This window comes from Pezoporus flaviventris, unplaced genomic scaffold, assembly GCF_033815535.1.
Source record: "Pezoporus flaviventris isolate CSIRO_AGI_PZ_B2104156 unplaced genomic scaffold, CSIRO_AGI_Pfla_v1 ptg000002l, whole genome shotgun sequence".
In the NCBI taxonomy this organism is placed as follows: domain Eukaryota; kingdom Metazoa; phylum Chordata; class Aves; order Psittaciformes; family Psittacidae; genus Pezoporus; species Pezoporus flaviventris.
In genome coordinates, this window is record NW_026892550.1 from 35,013,153 (window position 1) to 35,032,336 (window position 19,184).

Genomic DNA, 19,184 nt, shown 5'->3' on the forward strand with positions numbered 1-19,184 from the left:
TGGAAAGTCAAAGGTTATGTGAAATTTATGAGATGCTGCAGAGTAATTTTATACCACCACTATCTTCAAAACTATATACATATATAAAAATATTACTGTTGTAGTACTGTTATTGTAGTAGTAATGTTGTTTAGCACACACTAAAAGTAGTTATATTTCAATAAAATTCTATCTGACTTGTAAAGAGGCAGTTGAATGATGTTTCACAATTTTTATTTTTACTCTTTGCATTATACAATATTATTTCTCCTTGGAGTAAGTCTGACTATTTCATCTCATGTAGTCTGATCAGCAGAGATTTTACCACTTTTCTCTGTAGAGTGTGTGTGAAGAAGAAAATGATTTCTATATTTGACGAGTGTGTAGCTATATATATTTTTCTTTTTGAAAGGAAGGTTTAAGGAAAAGGTATGCCTTTGGTTACACATAAGGCGGAAGAAAAAGCAGACATCTTTCAGTACACTTTTTGATACAAGCAGCTCAGTGGGAGGCTCAGGACAGATGGTTTAAAGGGCTGTTGCAAGGGCTGAAATAGTCTCTGGATTTTCCCAAAGTCTTAATCTCTTTAGGGCAATGATAGCTTGTAATTTCTACAGCACTGAGCACACAGAGGTCTGTGAGAAGCTGCTGCTGGCAGAACCCCCACCCTTCAGTGCTGGTGAAGGTCACAATTTTATAAGATATATAATGTAGGAATTGGAAGAGATCTTATGGAATAGTCACAAAGTTGCTGACTGTTTATTGTAAATTTATTTTTTCTTCAGTAACTACAAGATAGGCTCAGACCACCATTTTCCTATTAAAACAGTGTTACACTGGCTGAATTACTATAAAATTAGAGAAATAGGATTTTTAAAATGTAATCAGCAGTCTTATGCATTAAAATAAATATCATCTTTGCATCATCTAGTATTGCTACAGTGTTAAATTTGCTTCATCACTTTGAATATTCACGCATCTATTCTACACAGATACCAACTTACCCTCCTTTTCACTTGAATATGAAATAAAAAGTGATGTAGGGAAAAGCTGAGAGGACTTTGTCAATGGAATGCTGTGAAAAATTATATCCTGTCTCATTCCCAGAACTATTCAGTTACACCCTTGTGAAAAAAAATAATGATACAATAGGTGCCCAAAGCATTACTTTATAATGATTCTTCCACTCCCAATCAGGTCGTAAGTTTAACTGTGTTTTTAAGAGACTAAAGGAATCTTAAAATACATTCAGTTAAGATGTAGACACTGTCATACATCTGAAATATCAGCTGTAAATTCTAATCTGAAATGCTTGAAAACCATCCAAACTCAAAGATATTTTAGTGGGGTTTTGAGCTTTGTTACTGGATTGTATATATAAAATGTATTGAGAGCTGCCTTTTGGGTGGTGATGAAAAAGGTAATGCTAAATAAATATTATCATTAGATATTTCTTTTCATAACAATTTTTTTTTCTTGAATAATATCCAGTTTGGGTAGTTGTTTGGTGCATGTCAAAATTCTTCTTGTAGATACTAATGGGTCTCTGGCTTATGTTTTTGTCCTACGTTGTTAGGAGCTGTCGCTGTCTTGACCTGAACAGTGTGACTGGAACTTACTAACATCTTAGACCTGAAAATTATTTACCATTTTCTAAGGAGCTGCATGACTTCTGCAGTGCCATATTGATAAACTCGAAGTTTATTGTGGCTAGTTTTTAAGGGAAATCCAAGAAAGAAACATTGAAACCTGCTGACCCCAGGCAATGTTCACTAGGAATGTTTCTATGTTTAGACAAAACATTTAGAGCAGAGAGGTTCTTTCAAATGTCTTTTCATAAACCCTGGTTATGAGATAACATCTGGGGGGCAGACACTCCTTACGCCACTATTGGGCTTCTGGACAGTCGACATAGGCCACGTAGCCACACAGGACAGCCACATATCCCAGTTAATCTTCTATGTAATAAGTGGAACCTTGTAGGGCTCCACATGTTGCACTGTAAGTCATCCTTCTATTTCTTGAGCTTTGGGTCTGTGAAATGATGCTTTTGAAGTTTGATTATAAAATAATGCCACATGATCTGACCTTATGACTTTTGGAATAACATGTTTCTGGTTTAAAGTTAGGGATATCTCTTGATGACTATTATCCTGCGTCAGACACTTTTTTTCATTGGAATATAAGTGGAAAAATAATGATGAGGAGAAGACTGGCATTGCAGCTTGATAACTACTTGTGTATGTAGAAAGGTTTATTGAAGTTTGTGACAAAATATCTTTTCTATAACAGGAAACGATGTGCTGGATGCAGTGCTGCCTACATCGTGTTACTCAGGAGATGTATCAGATGATTGTTTCCCTTTTTTTTTTCTTTGCAACTTTAGAGAGCAAATAAAATAAAAATTAACTGAATTTTACTTATTCTGAAAAATTATGCTGTCTTACCTACACAGATCCATTTTTACATATCATTAAATTAAATGACCCATTGTTTCCTGTATCAATGCTATTTTATTCCAGAGTTCACTCTTGTCCTCAGCTTCAGAAATCATTATAGCACATCAGCACTTCAGATGTCTCCAGCATAGAAACTTTGAGGCTCAGTTGGTTCTATTATCTCACCCTGAAATTTCAGTCATCTTTAAATATTTATGCAGCTCAATAATTTTTGCTGTTTCTATACAGGATTGACATCTTCAAGTATGTGATATACGGTGTAGCAGCTGCATTCTTTGTATATGGCATTTTGCTGATGGTGGAGGGATTCTTTACAACTGGTGCCATCAAGGATCTCTATGGGGATTTCAAAATCACCACTTGCGGCAGATGTGTCAGTGCCTGGGTAAGTGGCTATGAAAACTTTTGTACTTATGATAATTTCACTGTTTTGCGTGCCTTGTGACGTTTATTTTTTGGTTGTTTATTTTTTCATTTCTTTAATTTTTCTTGTTTAGGAAAAAAATCAAAACAAAGGAAAATAGAGTGTTAGAAATGTTCTCTATATTGGTTAGTCATTAAGTAACTCTTGCTACTTAGGAACAGTTAATTCCACTAGTCAAATTATAGAATCATAGAATCATAGAATAGTTAGGGTTGGAAAGGACCTTAAGACCATCTAGTTTCAACCCCCATGCCATGGGCAGGGACACCTCACACTAAACCATGATGCTCAAGGCTCTGTCCAACCTGGCCTTGAACACTGCCAGGGATGGAGTATTCACAACCTCCCTGGGCAACCCATTCCAGTGCCTCACCACCCTCACAGGAAAGAATTTCCTCCTTATATCCAGTCTAAACTTCCCCTGTTTAAGTTTTAACCTGTTACCCCTTGTCCTGTCAGTACAGTCCCTAATGAAGAGTCCCGCCCCAGCATCCCTCTAGCCCCCTTCAGATACTGGAAGGCTGCTATGAGGTCTCCATGCAGCCTTCTCTTCTCCAGGCAGAACAGCCCCAACTTTCTCAGCCTATCTTCATATGGGAGGTGCTCCAGTCCCCTGATCATCCTCATGGCCCTTCTCTGGACTTGTTCCAACAGTTCCATGTCCTTCTTATGTTGAGGACACCAGAACTGTACACAATACCCCAGGTGAGGTCTCACAAGAGCAGAGTAGAGGGGCAGGATCACTTCCTTCAACCTGTTGGTCATGGTCCTTTTGATGCAGCCCAGGATACACTTGGCTTTCTGGGCTGCAAGCGCACACTGAAGCCGGCTTATGTTCATTTTCTCATTGACCAACACCCCCAAGTCCTTCTCCGCAGGGCTGCTCTGAATCTCTTCTCTGCCCAACCTGTAGCTGTGCCTGGGATTGCTCTGACCCGGGTGTAGGACCTTGCACTTGGCATAGTTAAACTTCTTGAGGTTGGCATCAACCCACCTCACAAGCGTGTCAAGGTCCCTCTGGATGGCATTCCTTCCCTCCAGCGTATCAACCGAACCACACAGCTTGGTGTTATTGGCCAACTTGCTGAGGGCGCACTCAATCCCACTGTCCATGTCAGCGACAAAGATGTTAAACAAGACCGGTCCCAACACCGATCCCTGAGGGACACCACTCGTTACTGGTCTCCAGCTGGACATTGAGCCATTGACCACAACTCTTTTGCGTGTGGCCATCCAGCCAGTTCATTATCCACCGAGTGGTCTATCCATCAAATTGATCTCTCCAATTTAGAGACAAGGATGTCGTGTGGGACTGGGTCAAACACTTTACCCAAGTCCAGGTAGAGGACATGGGAAACCTCGTTCTCTTGGAGACATAAGCCATTTGGGACAGGACTAAAAGCATGTTATACCTTCAGGTCTACTAGCCAAGAAATATTTCTCTTACTTATATTTTCACTGTTTTTTTAAGAAATCTTGCCTGTTCTGATTTGGGACAAGTTGAGACCTGTCATCAGGTTTTGTTTTGATTTTAAATGGGAAACAGTCCATTATTTGCTCCTATTTTATCACTGGTTTGGAGAGACCATTCACTTATGACCCTGGAAAACCTAGATTTGTTTTGGGACTTTAATGGAGGTTTGTCATACTGAAATTGCTGTTTGAACTAGGATTATTTTAAGAGCTCCGTTCAATATCAGGTAACCAACCAACGTTGCTGGTATTTGACTCTTCTGCATCTAAGGTAAGAGGCCTGGACACTTGGTAACTGTTGGAGTTGGATAAATCTACAGACACCATCAGTGTCAATAAATCATATTTAAATCATATTTTCTGATGAAAAATAAATGATTAAATATTGACAAGTATATCTGGGTGTTAAGGTACACTTAATGTTGTACTGTATTTACAACTGATATATAAAATAATAGCCAGAAGAGGGTTAGGGTTCAAATCTCAAAGCTTATTAAATTGGAACACACACTAAGATCTAATATAGGCAATAGAGAATATCTTATAGCCACATTAAAGACTATCAAAACTATTATTTTGGATATCCTGACATTTTAAGTTAAGGTGAACACAGGTAATCTAGACATTGGAAATTGGAAAATAGGGCATGTATGGCATGCCTACATAGATGTAACATGCTCCACAGTAAAGCTGCTATTTCATCTTTTTTTTTTTTAATTTTTTACCTGCCCAATGTTATGGTATGATTTTAACACTGAATAAGAAAAACCTTTAAATAAATATACAAAGACTGGGACCATTTTAAATAAAGAGCAATCATTGCTTATACCAACACTGCTTTTATCTCCTGGAAAGAAGTCTCTAATTTATATTCAGTGAGAGCCTACTAAGCTAGCTCAAATTCTGTGCAGAGTAGCAAATTTTTCAGAGCATTATTTTTTCTTCACAGCTCCCAAAATGACTGTCCTCAGTATTGCAGCAGAACAATGATGCTCTCACAGGTTTTTTTTCCCTCACAGGATAAGCTGTAATTCTGTAGCGCATGTCTAAAGGAATTAGCAGTTAAACATCTATTCTATAGTTAATATCACTGTTATCATTAATGACTCATTAAATTGGTTCCTTCAGAATTTTACTTGCCTCATCAGTAATTTGTAATGTTTTTGTTTTACTTTCAGAAACCTTGGGTTGATATATATTAGGTAGTTAAGGCTAAAGCTGTATGCTGTTTATGACTGCAATTAAAATAAGACATCAATTATTTTGCATTAAATACACTGTTGTTATTATTCCTGCAGTGGTTGGAAGTTCTTTATTTTCCCTGGAAAAGAAAAAAAATAAAATCTGCAGTTTGATTGCTTGTCTTACTCTGATGATGCTATCAGTAAGATTGCTATGCAAATGCTGGAGCTATTTTAGGTTATTATTCTGGCTTTTGCTTCTGTGCTCTAGAGGTTAGGGAGTAAAACTATGTACAGCATTTTTGTCAATTAAAACTTGATACTGTTTTTTACTAGGTCTATTTTGATTATCTCGTATTTAAAATTCTAAAGGGGCAAATAACAGATTACATTTTAAAAAACACTTGGAATTAGAAAATACTTCATTCTGGCAGTGATATGCTTGTAATTTATTCAGTTCCTTAAATCATTCAATGATATGAAGAGATAAGTTCTAAAAACAACAAAACGATGACTGGAGATGTAAATCGAACCTAATCAGTACTCTTGTGTGTCAAGCATAGACTGGTGTATTGCTGTGCAAATTTGCTGTAATAAATTTTATTACGTACAGTTGCCAGAATAAGCTAATGTTATTGAAGAGGATTGGCAGATACTGCATGTTGCAAGAAAGCTTCCTTGGATAAAATATTGAGATAGTAATTTTATAAATATAAAAATATAAACTGCCAAAGACTAAAGAGTTTGTCAATACCCTAATGCTCACAGGAATGTGCACACAGAATACTTGTTGTTTTGAAGAATTAAAATGATAAAATGGCTCCACATCAAAACCACCTTTTTAAAAATCCAGTTGTGACTACGATTCTATGATTTCCCATCAAATTTGTTGATGTATTTCTAAATAATAAATTAACATTTTAAAGTCTGAAAATTATGTCCTTTTGCTTTACCATTGTCACCAATCACTTCTCATTAATATTTTGCAATCTATTATGCAAAATATTAATGACCATGTTTCTTATGCTTGTGACCAAATCTACTAGGAAAATGGAGGACAAAAATAAACAAATTCCAAGGAGGTAAAGCTTGTTTTATCTTTGTATGGAAAAGCTATATTTCTCACAGGAAATCTGAAGGGTAACATCCTTTTTCTTCTTTACCAAAATAGTTTTTGAACAGCAGGCTTTTAAGAAAACTGAAAGCCAACATCTACAAAACTTTTCATGTGCCCTTTCTGACTCTCCTTCACTGTGAATATCTCACTTTCAAGTTCTGCATAGCAAAAGGATTTTATTTTTGCCTGAAGTAATGGAAAAACAAATAGCTCAACCTAACATTTCCAGGGATTATATAGTTGATTAATAAGAGTATTCAGAGTGTTAGCATCCAAGTCATGCCAGTGCTGCTGCGGAGTGTGTCGTCTCAGATCTGAGAGAGGGCCTGTAAATGTGACAGTGAAGAGCCTCATTGGCAGCGTTTTCAGAATTCATTTACTATGACAAGTAAAATAAAAGTAGTGTAACAATGCCAGTCACATTTGAGATGGGAAAGCTGTGGTTTAGTCTTCATTTTTCTATGTCTGAGCATGCTTTTAGAGAATTAAATAAACAGCTATATATAATTGTGCTGCAGAATGATTAGTGAAGAATGGGAGACGGGCCTGAAGCCAACTGTGTCACTGTATATTTGTGATTTAATACCCTTCCCATTTATATTAAGCTAGCGTGATCATGGAAAGACTCATTTACACGTTATTTTAGAATGCCTGCTTACAGTCAATTAAAAAGTGAAGAAAGCAACACAGATTAGGCTTTTTTCTTCATTCTATGCTAAGAAATGGGGAAGCAGATCTTTTTATCTGATCAGAAAACAGTGGATAAAGATTTCATCCTGGCAATTGTATTTCTATTTCTTTGTATATCACCTTTTAAAAGAAACTTGTTAAGGCTCTAGAGAAGTCTGTTTTATATTTGAAGTTGCACTGACTGATATATCTTCATTATATTTAGTATTTAGGAACATTTTATTTCAATGAGTGTAAGGGATTTTTCTGCCTTTGAAAATTATTTTGGCTATCTCAATACTATATACTATTTGACCCATGCTGCTTGAGTGCTTAAAATAAAACCTGAACTTTCCAAAACGTTTCCAGAATTTATCTTTCAAGAAAAGTTATAGAAGCTTCACAAATGTTTTGAAAAAAACCTGTGTAAGTGATGTGAAATTGTCATTTCATTTTGCCGTTACCAGACCAGTTATTCTAGAAGCAGCGAAACTTCATCATGTTGACATTTGATTCTCTGAGTAACAGAAGGAGCAGAGTTCAGTGCAGGCTCAGCTGTCTTTCCCACCCAGAACAGATGCATCAGTTCTGAATGCTAGAAATGAAGCTCTCATTTCTGAAAATCAGATACTGTATCTGCATATCCTGGTGGCAAAATGCTGAGCTGACAGACAGAGAGGCCTTCCTTCTGATTGAATACTGCTTTATCTGAAGAATGCAGAATGCTTCATACCACTGCTTCTTCATATATGAGAAGTACCTTCTCTCTGAGACATCAGATGTACTTATGAGTCTAGAATCCTTTAATACAATCTGAAATATGGAAAGTCTAACAAAACTTTTGTCCCCATACATGGTAAGCGACAAATGCCATAAGTAGTTTCAGGCACTGACATGGGAAACGGGGCAGTTGAGATTCATATGGTGGTCTGACCTTTCACACTGCATAGTTAAAAACCAGAATTGTGTATTATTGCCACAATAACCCAGAAGCTAATGGAGAAGTTAGTTTCAGAGGGAATGTGTTGTGACACAGATGTATCTCACCTAACTAGTAATGTTGCTAAGGTTGCCAAAAGAAGGGCCTACGCTCCTTCAGTAGTTAAAGGAGAGATAAGAGGGTTAGAGAGACTTCTCAGATGAGATGAATTTTTCTAAGACTGTCCTATTTTCTGCAAAAAAATAACCCTCAAGTCTTTCAAGTTGATCTTTTTCATTAAGCATTTCAGACAACTATCTAAGTTTGGTAGGATGCTTTCCCCCTTTAACTGGAGTTTAGGTGAATAACATTTGCTATATAAACACTGCTGGAATTAGTAAATAAAATAAAACTTATTAACAATTTTATAGGTTTCTGAGATTCATCAGATCTCTGGATACTAGACTAGTGTTGGAATTTCTTTAGAGGGCTAGATTCCTTGTAATCTGTTCTTGTTCTTGAAGTAGGAATGATAAGCACCAGCAATACTTCAGAACTCAGATGAGTGGTTAAAAGAATCTCATCTTTATGCCAATACCCCCAAATACACTATTAATATACATACAGTTTCTTAAAGAATAATGCAAGTTATTAGTTTTTCTTGATTTCTCTACTTGTTATACTTTAAGAAGTCTTCTGCGCTGAGCTCAGAGATTTTTTTATATATATATTTTTAGATGCTGACTGTATTTTCAGTCTGTCTTATTCCTGTAATCGGCCAGGTTGCTTTGTTAGGTTATTTTTATTTTATACTGAGATTTTTCTCACTCAGGGATATCACACTTATGAAGTAACTCTTTCATCTAATCATTCCTTTTCTCACATAACTTAGTTTGTGTTTTATACACAGCCTTTTTGTTGACTACAGGGATCTTTGCTTCCCTTAATAGAGTGTGCCAGACATTGTGATATGCCTTGCCAGTAGCTTCTCTTGGTCTGGCTGCCCACTGACAGAAATTTTGTTCTTGACAAACCGGACAAAACATTTTTTGCTTCAGATTGTGCTGTAAGTGTGTCTTTCACATCGAGGACAGAATTTTTCTTTGCCATGTAAGCTCAGTCAATAAGTAGTTTCTTTAGTTGAACAGTTTTCTGAGAAAGTCCTGTTATACATTCCCAAGGTGTGCTCGACTCTGGGAGCTGTTACGCTTTCTCCATGGGCTTTACTTTTCTGTTATGAACCATCATAAATTATTCAAAATGATAGCTTTATTTCCCTTTGGTTTAGATACTCCTTCTCAGTTTTAACTGAAACACTTCATCAGATGATCAGTTTTTCCTGAACTTTGTTCTACCCTGGTTGTCTCGTTCTTTTTCACTGCTTCTAGATATCTTACCCTTTTTGTAGTTATTCAAACTTGTGAATGTCAGCTGTGTCATCACAAATTTGTGGTCAAAGATGCGTTCCTTATATACTCCCAATGGTTTCTAGCCTGCGTGTTTTTCAATTCTCCCACTCAAAGTTATTATCTCCAAAATCCACAGAAACCATATGCAGCTTTTTTCCTTCAGATCAACTGCATCTTCCTATTGATGTCTTATAAATTCATAGTAACCATTCTAAGTGGGTTTTTTTTTTTGGTATTGCTTGCCAAGGAAGAAGGAGGAGAACTTGTAAATTTATCCCCTTGTTGCTTGTATGCCTTTATTACATATGATGATTAGCATTTGCATTACCTGGTTAGTCTTAGCAAACCAGAGTATTTTTATCAATATTTCTTTCAGCTAAAGAGCTTTAAGGTTTAGGGTCACATTTTCAGAATCCCCTGGCTGATTAAAAGTCATGTTATTAACTTTCATTTCTTGGTAAAACAGCAAATGGGAAATTAAGATCTGTACCCCTTGATTCTCTCAGAGGCTCCTGAAGCCCCACTAAGAACAAATCAGGAAAGAATACATGTTCCTATTTTTGACAGCCAAGCATTCACTTTGTCACACATCTGTTTAAAGAAGTTGCAAGAGTGTAATTTTTACTTTCTAGTTTAAGCTTCACTGTCTTGTTCCCAAGTATAGACCATGCAAACTTCCTGAACAAAAAATTGCAGTCTTGGCAGTGTGAAAAAGGTAAACAATCTGTATAGTGCGGTCTTTTCCCAGCTGCATGTTATCTTATTCTGTGTAAAGAAACTTGGCATCACTGAAAACCATTAGAGTATGTATCAGAGACTGATAAATAGGTTTATCAGCAACTTGGAAGAAAATACCTGGAAAATTTTCTACAGGTACCTGCCTGTATTGGTAGGGAGTGGGTCATGATGGAACAGATTTTTTTTTCTTATTCAATGTCTTTGAATTGGTTATGTGGTATGAACACAGCCTGAAGGACCCATGAAGAAGCAGAATTTAATAAGATCCCTACTCCACTATTATTATTTTTCTAAAGTAGTTTTAAAACTGGTTTATTTATCTGTAACTACATTTAAACACAAAAGCAATAGTTTTCTTGAAGAGTGCCCAAAGTGTTAGAAACACCACCAAAAAGAAAAACAAGAGGAGGAGGAAAACTTTGAGAATGTGAAAATATAAGCATATACATTTTGAGAAAAAGTAATTCCTATCTGGAAGATTGCAAAATTAAATCGGAAATTCAGCAGCTGTTAAATAGCAGATAAGATCCAATGTTCTCTGCAGGACATCAGAAGCCTGTTGGAATGAAAAAATTATTATCTTGCCTGAAGTACATATAAAATAAGTAATGCAAACAACTTTAAGCAGCACAATGCTACAAAACCATCAATATACTAAAGAAGATTCATAAATTAAAAAAAAAACAACAATTAAAATTAGTATAATTGTTTTATAAGGAAGTACAGAAAAGATAAATCTCTTGCATCATGAGTATTTCTTCTTTATATGCTCTGTTAGTGGATTTATTTACTAAGCAAGGTTTCAAAAAATTAATCAGTTTGTTAAAGTATCTTCTTTTTGTATTACTGATGCAGCTGTGGAAATCTCCTCCCCCATTGCTACCAGTAAATAAATTCAGAGTAAATCAGAAAGTAAACCGGCTTTATATAAGCATCTTAATAGTTGCAAAGCAATAGACATCATGCAGACCTTAAACAGAACACATCCATAAAATGAATGCTTAAAGTCTGTCCCACTGTGAAAATAAATTTGGACCAACATTGACTTTTTTTTTTTTTTCTTTTGGTGTTGAAGCAGTTGATTTGAATGTAAGCCAAGAAGAATCAACCACATGACAGTAATAGCATAGCATGAAATGTATCCATGTTTCAACAAGACTCTTGGATCTGTGCCTGGGAATATAACATGTCAGAGAGAGAGATAGAAGGAACATGTTTTGTACTGGAAATAATACGTGTCCAACAAGTGATTGTTAGTGATGAGAATGATAATTTAGACCAAGCAGAAAAGATTTTGTGTGTATTTTCTTTGATTTATAGCACATTTAGTGGTAAGATCACACCATTAGTATCTGTATTCCAGCAGAATTCCACCTATAAGGTAAAAATACAGATTGTCAACAAGAACAAAACATCTAATATTTACACTAACCTTTGATAAAAGTCTATTGATCAAAAGAGGTACTGATTTGGTACTGTAGATGTAAGGTAGTAGGCAGAACCCTGCATTATAGAAAATTGAATACAAGTAAACAATAAATCTGAGGTAGGAACACATGTAGTACTTCAAATTCTGACTTATAAACTGCAGGAAGAAATGTGCACTCTAGCAGTACAAATTAAGATGAAGTTCAGCATTTGAGAAAATACTTAATGTAATAACTAATTTAAAAAAGAGTATGTAAATATATTTATGTAGAATGTGCATAGAGTAAGGAAACAGTAGTATTAACTAAGAGGAATTTCTCATAGGAAAAATGGACAAAACTGAAACAAAATGCCTGCAAGCCAAAAATAGTTTATGAATTTAAGGCTGGGCAAAGTGCTAAAGCTAAGTAAGTTTTTATTAGTATTGAAATTAAATTTATAGATGAATGAAAATGAATGTGGTGTTAGAGAGATGGTAGTTCAGGAAGAAATTGAAAAGATATTCCTGTTCATGCTTCTGAGTTGCCATCAGATGGCACAGAGGGCCTTGTTCTGATGTGCAATGTAGAACCTGTACCAGAATCAGGACGACACAATGCACTGCAGAGGTCAGATGCCTCCCATTGTTCCAGTTAGAAACAGCCAGAGTCACCCTGGGCTTATCTTCAGGTGATGTCCTGCACAGACAGGGTTACACACCAAAGCATAATAGGCTTTTGGCAGGATGGAGGTGCATGATCTCTGTAGGTACTGTTTTGATTTCTGGAAAAAGCTGTTAAAGACAATTTCTGAGCCTGTGAAGGCTTAGAAAGAACTTCTTAGATCATAAAACTGAAAGTAAATGAATTTTTGTGGGGGTGTCATAGGATAAAAAATCTAAATGGATATAGACACAGCAAGGTACTTGTGCAAAGTGTTCGCAACTGTCCCACACGACATCCTTGTCTCTAAATTGGAGAGAACAATTTGATGGATGGACCACTCGGTGGATAATGAACGGGCTGGATGGCCACACGCAAAAGAGTTGTGGTCAATGGCTCAATGTCCAGCTGGAGACCAGTAACGAGTGGTGTCCCTCAGGGATCTGTGCTGTGATTGGTCTTGTTCATCAGTCTTGTTGCCGATGACACCAAGCTGTGTGGTTCGGTTGATACTCTGGAGGGAAGCAATGCCATCCAGAGGGACCTTGACACACTTGTGAGGTGGGCTGATGCCAACCTCATGAAGTTTAACCATGACAAGTGCAAGGTCCTACACCTTGGTCAGAGTAATCCCAGGCACAGCTACAGGTTGGGCAGAGAAGAGATTCAGAGCAGCCCTGCGGAGAAGGACTCGGGGGTGTTGGTCTATGAGAAAATGGACATGAGCTGGACTCAGTGTGTGCTCGCAGCACAGAAAGCCAACCGTATCCTGGGCTGTATCAAAAGGAGCGTGACCAACAGGTTGAAGGAGGTGATCCTGCCCCTCTACTCTGCTCTTGTGAGACCTCACCTGGAGTATTGTGTGCAGTTCTGGTGTCCTCAACATGAGGACATGGAACTGTTGGAACAAATCCAGAGGAGGGCCATGAGGATGATCAGGGGACTGGAGCACCTCCTGTATGAAGACAGGCTGAGGAAGTTGGGGCTGTTCAGCCTGGAGAAAAGAAGGCTGCGTGGAGACCACATAGCAGCCTTCCAGTTTCTGAAGGGGGGGTTATAAGGATCCTGGGGAGGGCCTCTTCATTAGGGAATGTAGTGACAGGACAAGGGATAATGGGTTAAAACTTAAACAGGGGAAGTTTAGATTGGATATAAGGAGGAAATTATTTCCTGTGAGGGTGGTGAGGCACTGGAATGGGTTGCTCAGGGAGGTTGTGAATACTCCATCCCTGGCAGTGTTCAAGGCCAGGTTGGACAGAGCCTTGGTTGAGATGGTTTAGTGTGAGGTGTCGCTGCCCATGGCAGGGGGGTTGAAACTAGATGGTCTTAAGGTCCTTTCCAACCCTAAGTATTTTATGATTCTAAGATGTGCATCTTACAGCTCTCTGTGTTGAAAGCTCATGTCAGAGAGTTCAGAAAAAGTATATGACTAAATTGAGAGGAAGTGAACATACATGAGCTGAGTGGGTTAGAACGAAGAGAAAATTACATAATGACATGAGGTTTCTGAAGTTAAATTTTATTCAGGCACTTCTGAATTTGTTGCTATGTTGTTATGTTTTTTGTATTTTATTTTTTATAATAAGCAGTAGTGTTCTTATGCAATAAAGTGACCGGAGTTTACTGTGTTTCCATTTCAATTCATCTCTCTGTAGTAATAGTACCTTTTAGATATGTCACAGACTGTCCCTTGGGTCACTGAAGCAATCATCTAATATTTCTTCAGGTCTTAAAATATGTATAATAAACTAAAACAAGAACAGTATTTGAAATTCAATGAACGTACTTTTCAAGGGACAAGCAACCATAAATTTTTAAAAGAAAGTGGTAACTGAAATCTAGATCTTATTAAAATAGATAAGATTTAGGTAATGTTTTCAGTGGAAACAAGATTTCAACCAGCTATGACCACCAGGAAAGCTGTCGTGCTGTATACATGCCATTTCAGATCGTGCTCTGAAATTTCTACTTCCTGAAATTGATTGTGCAACAGATTTTATAAGAAAAAAATCTTTCCAGAAGGGTTGATGATTTGCTGGCTTTGATAATCTGTGATTCAGGAAAGCCATTACTGCCAACAAAAATCTTATTAAATCCGACAAGAGGGTTTTACCAGCCATGGTGTTTGGTATGAAACATTAACCTCTAAAAAGGTTACAGAATTGTTTTGTTCAAATAATTATTTACTTTAGCTTTTCTTTCCCAGTGTGAACTGAGTATAGATTAGTGAACTTTTATCTTCATGATTTGGTAGATGAATTTTACTATCATTTATAGTTTGTTTTGCGTTTATGTGTTTGGCTTCTTACAGACCAGAGAAAACAATTTTCACTACCAATGCAGTACATAGCACACTAAAGAACCTCTGTGATACCTCTTTAAGATGCTGTACTGCTATTTCATAAATCTTTGGCTTGTCGCATATCGTGAATGCTGCTTCAAAGGGGAAAGATCCCTTTGACTCTTAGGAGAACAGTTCTGAATTTAGTACCTGGAGTGAACAGGCTCCTTAAGAATTTTTTGTAAAGTCTCAAGAGTGAAGAGGGAAGATTCTAATAACAGAGAAAATTACCTAAAAAAAAACTCTAATTTTTCACCTGTAGTTTAAGGAAAAAATAAAATTCAGAGTTTCACTCATTATAATGAAATTACAAACTAGCACCTTCAATTTCTAGAAACTGCTAACTTCTTGTACAAGGTTAACCTTTTGTTTCTTACTGCTCCTGAAGCACAAATTGTAGTATTACCCAGATCACATTTTTGTGTTTTGCTTCACTGACATCAGTTATAGCAGCTTCCAAGGATAACTCATAACTACCAAGTGATTTAATGTGAAATTTTAGTTATGCTTACGTGAAACAGAAGAAATTTCTCTAAATTTTTCCCTCTATTTGTTTTGGTGTTATGACATGAATTTGGGCATATTATTGGCCATTGGCTATTCAGTTAAAAATGACTGACAGAGGAAAAATGAAGTTCTTCGTTTTCTAAAATATGCTTTTTAAAATTAAATCAGCATTTGATTCACTCTTCTAAGACACACAACTAAACAGGCTCATGTTTTTAAAAGAGAATCTCTTCCACAAACAAGAATGGAATTCTCTCTAAGAAAGCAGTTCATGTGACTCCCAGCAGCTATCATCTGACAGATTTCTGCTGCTCTTATTCTATGCCCAAGGCAGATTTTGGTTTTTTAGGGGATAATAAGCTCTGTTTTTTCCCTCTTTGCTACACCAATGCTTTGTATTATCTCAGCACAGATATTTAAGCAAGCTTCTTAAGCAAGCATGACTACAAAGAATTTCATCCATATTGCAGCTCAGGAAATAAAATGATATTAAGAGGGGATAGAAATGCTCATAATACGGCTGACATTTTTTCTCCGTTCTGTAGTAATCACAGAGAAGGAAGATTTCTGAATCTGTGCGGAACCTAATCTTAAAAATAGTTACCATATCTCAGTAATGTAACTAATATCAAATATTTAGTTGTCCATTAAATTATTATACATGTACTACTTTGAAAGATGTACTAAATTTATGAACTATTACGTAGTTTAGAAATTCTAGAAGGTTCAAAAATAAGGTCTCAGATTTACCTAGTTTTACCTAAGTCATAGAATAGAAGGCTGATTTTACTTTTAAATTATTTCTAGAATATAGTAAACTGAGAATTTAAAGGCAATTCTGAGAAGGGAAAGCCTTCTTTCTTATGTCTCCCTCCCACTTTAGAAAAATTGAGTACAACTATCTAGCTTGATAATAAATTAAGATCAAACATAGCATTTTAGTTGGGAATTCATAGACCTGAAGTGAATCTACGTTTCTAAGTAATTTTCCAAGTAATTATTTGTAAATGAGTGCCTGGGGTTGAACCAGATGTTGTCTCATTAGCCTTACCACAGTAGTATGGAGAGAAAAAAATAAAGGAGCAGTAATGAAAAATAAATAAATACAAGTGTGTACAGAACACTATTTACTTGCATTGATGATTTTCTCTTCAGTATTTAGAATAGTATTTCCATTATATAAAGCAACTGACAGGCAGAAAAGTCTTCTGTAACATTCAAGTAGTAGATTTATCATATACTTTTTTTTCTAGACTTTGCTTTCACTTTATCAATTGATTTTCTAGTAAGTATGGTTTTGGGAAAAGTTGGAAAGGAAAACCTCCATTATCTTTATGAACACATTCTAAAAATCTTTAAACGGTTTTGATGCTAAAGTTAAAATGGTTCCTTACTTACCAACTGGCAGGTAAAGCTAAAGTGTTGAGTCCTAAATAAAGGATAGAAAGAAGATACCAAGTATATGGAATACTTCTATTAGTTCTACTTTAACATTCCTGCACCCTTCTGCTAATTATTTTTAGTGCTGTAAATACTCTAGCTTTTCAAACTACTGGCAAAAGACTCATCTATCTAGGGACAATCAGGAAAATTAATCTCAATTGAATTTTAAACTGGATTAATTAAACTACATTAGATCCCTATGTAAATACACTTCCTCAGAATTTAAATGGCTTTTATTTAATAATCTTTGGAAGTGAGTTAAATTAAATGAAATTAAGGCTTCTTTAATGTTGCTTGAGAATGTCCATCCCATAACTTCAAAGTAATAAAACTGCCATACCTAAAATTCAATCTGTTTGTTGTTTTGAATTGCTTTCCTGATCAGGTCCACATGGACAAGCCACCCCTCTAACAATTCTTACTACTATTTACAACCTTTTTGAGTCTGGCCTTGTTTGATTTCCACAGATAAAACCTGTGTTTATAAATAAGCTTTTGCCTTTATCACCTGATGTGAGAGAACTTACATTAAAAAAGAATTAGAAGATATCGTCCATTTTCCCCTTACGTAGTTGTTAAGTTTTAATTTTAAGCAGATTATGGACCCTCTTACTCAGTTTACAAAACCAGTTCTTATTCTCAGAGTCAGTGTTTTTCTATAGTAAGCAACTAAAGAAGTACTAGTGTGCTGAAAGTTTTTTGATTCAGGAATGTGTTTATATTTGTCAGCATTTCTGAAGCCATCAAATCTTGGGGCTGATTTACTTCCACATTTAATTATGTAGCATCTTCATATCTTTTCCACAGCATAAAATCAAAAGGTAATCGTTATTGGTGAATGCGTCTACTAGTTGTCTCAGGTTAACAGAGAGTAGTAATGTAGCATGCTTAGCTACGTACAGAAGCTGGGTGTGTTAATGTAACTACTGGCCCTGAAGGCAAGTAGAGTTCAATGCCTCCTGCAAGCAGATTGCTATAATCTTTGCTAAAAAAAGAAAATGTGTAGCCTTTGGAGAACACATGTTGCAGAGCACATAATTTAATACACTTCTTAACAGAAGTAAGCACCCTAATTTGTTCTGAATGATGAATTTCCTTTATGTAGACCCCAAACATGTTCAAATGTGGTAATAAAATGACAAATATGTTGTCTCATTGGTTCAATACAGAATAGATTTGCCAATGAGATTCTGACACTGCCATGGATAATGTATTGGTTTTATTAAAAGTCAAATTTTAAAAGCAAAAGCAAGCAAAAGCTATGGTATTTCATTCTAATATTTTGCATCATGATTGATAGTGGAAAAAATCCAACCATGTGGCCTCTTGTCTTAACTATGGAGTACTGGTGATGAGAGAGAGGGAGAGACAAGCTTCACAAAGCATGCAGCTGTCTGTACTTCAGATGTGGTGCTTTGCATCAATTGTAGGCCCAAGAGTGACAAGAATGCAGAATAAGCTTGTACTTCTGGAAGCATAACTGCTGTTTCTTCAGAAACATCATCTTAGTGCTCCATAAGTCATTTTGATTGTTAATTGATCATCAGACCAAAACCATCATTTAAATAAGGGCAGATACAGACAAATACAGTCAGAAATGCGTGTGTCACGTTTCTGTTCCCTTTTTTGCAATGGAGTATCAGTTAAATTCTGACATACCGCCAGTTTTGTTTTTTTTCCTCTTTTTCTGCAGTTTATTATGCTGACATACATCTTTATGTTGGCCTGGCTTGGAGTTACAGCTTTTACATCTCTGCCTGTTTACATGTACTTCAATCTGTGGACCATTTGCCGAAATGCCACCATAGTGGATGGAGCTAATCTCTGCTTGGATCTTCGCCAGTATGGTATGTGAATGAACAGCACTAAATATAAACCAAGATTTCATAAAAGAAAACATCATATTGTATCTCAAATGAACTGCTTCAGTGTTTCTGAAACCATTGTTAAGCATCTCTTTCTCTCCTTTTGCACACTAGTCAAGGCAGTATATTAAAAATGCACTGCATTTCTGGGCCTGACAAAATTTAATCAGCATTGTTGATCTTCCCAGAGGACTGAAAATTTGGCTTGAGGTTTCTGTTTAGTCTCTTCTTTTGAAATTGCTGGAACTTGTCTGAAATGCTTAATTAGTCATTTATCTGAAGAATGACTCTTTAATCTTGTGGTAGGACACTGATTTGCAGATGTGGATCCTAGGCGATCATTTCTATCTGCAGAAGTGAACTGGGACAGGACAAGATTGATTACTTGCAAAAATGTTGATGAGGAGTGATAATATAAACAGTAACACTCGAAGAGGCTGGTGAAGAAAGAGTAGGGCTAAAGCCTAAACTGTGAAGGTTAAAATAAAGTTGGGATATGCACATACCTGTGTTCTGATGGGATGATAAATCTGGACGAAAGGGGATTTGGAACTCTAAGAAGTCTGAGAATTCTTGTGTTGGTGGTGATAT

At 36.3% G+C, this 19,184-nt stretch overlaps 1 protein-coding gene across 1 annotated transcript in view; it reads left to right on the forward strand.

Moving 5' to 3' along the window:
• The window catches only part of GPM6A (glycoprotein M6A), a 117,213-nt gene that overhangs the window by 89,323 nt on the left and 8,706 nt on the right, over positions 1 to 19,184 (forward strand). The window contains exons 3-4 of the mRNA XM_061474802.1: positions 2,667 to 2,823; positions 18,422 to 18,575. Of these exons, the coding sequence (XP_061330786.1) occupies positions 2,667 to 2,823; positions 18,422 to 18,575 (311 nt within the window). The remainder of the gene's footprint in view (positions 1 to 2,666; positions 2,824 to 18,421; positions 18,576 to 19,184) is intronic.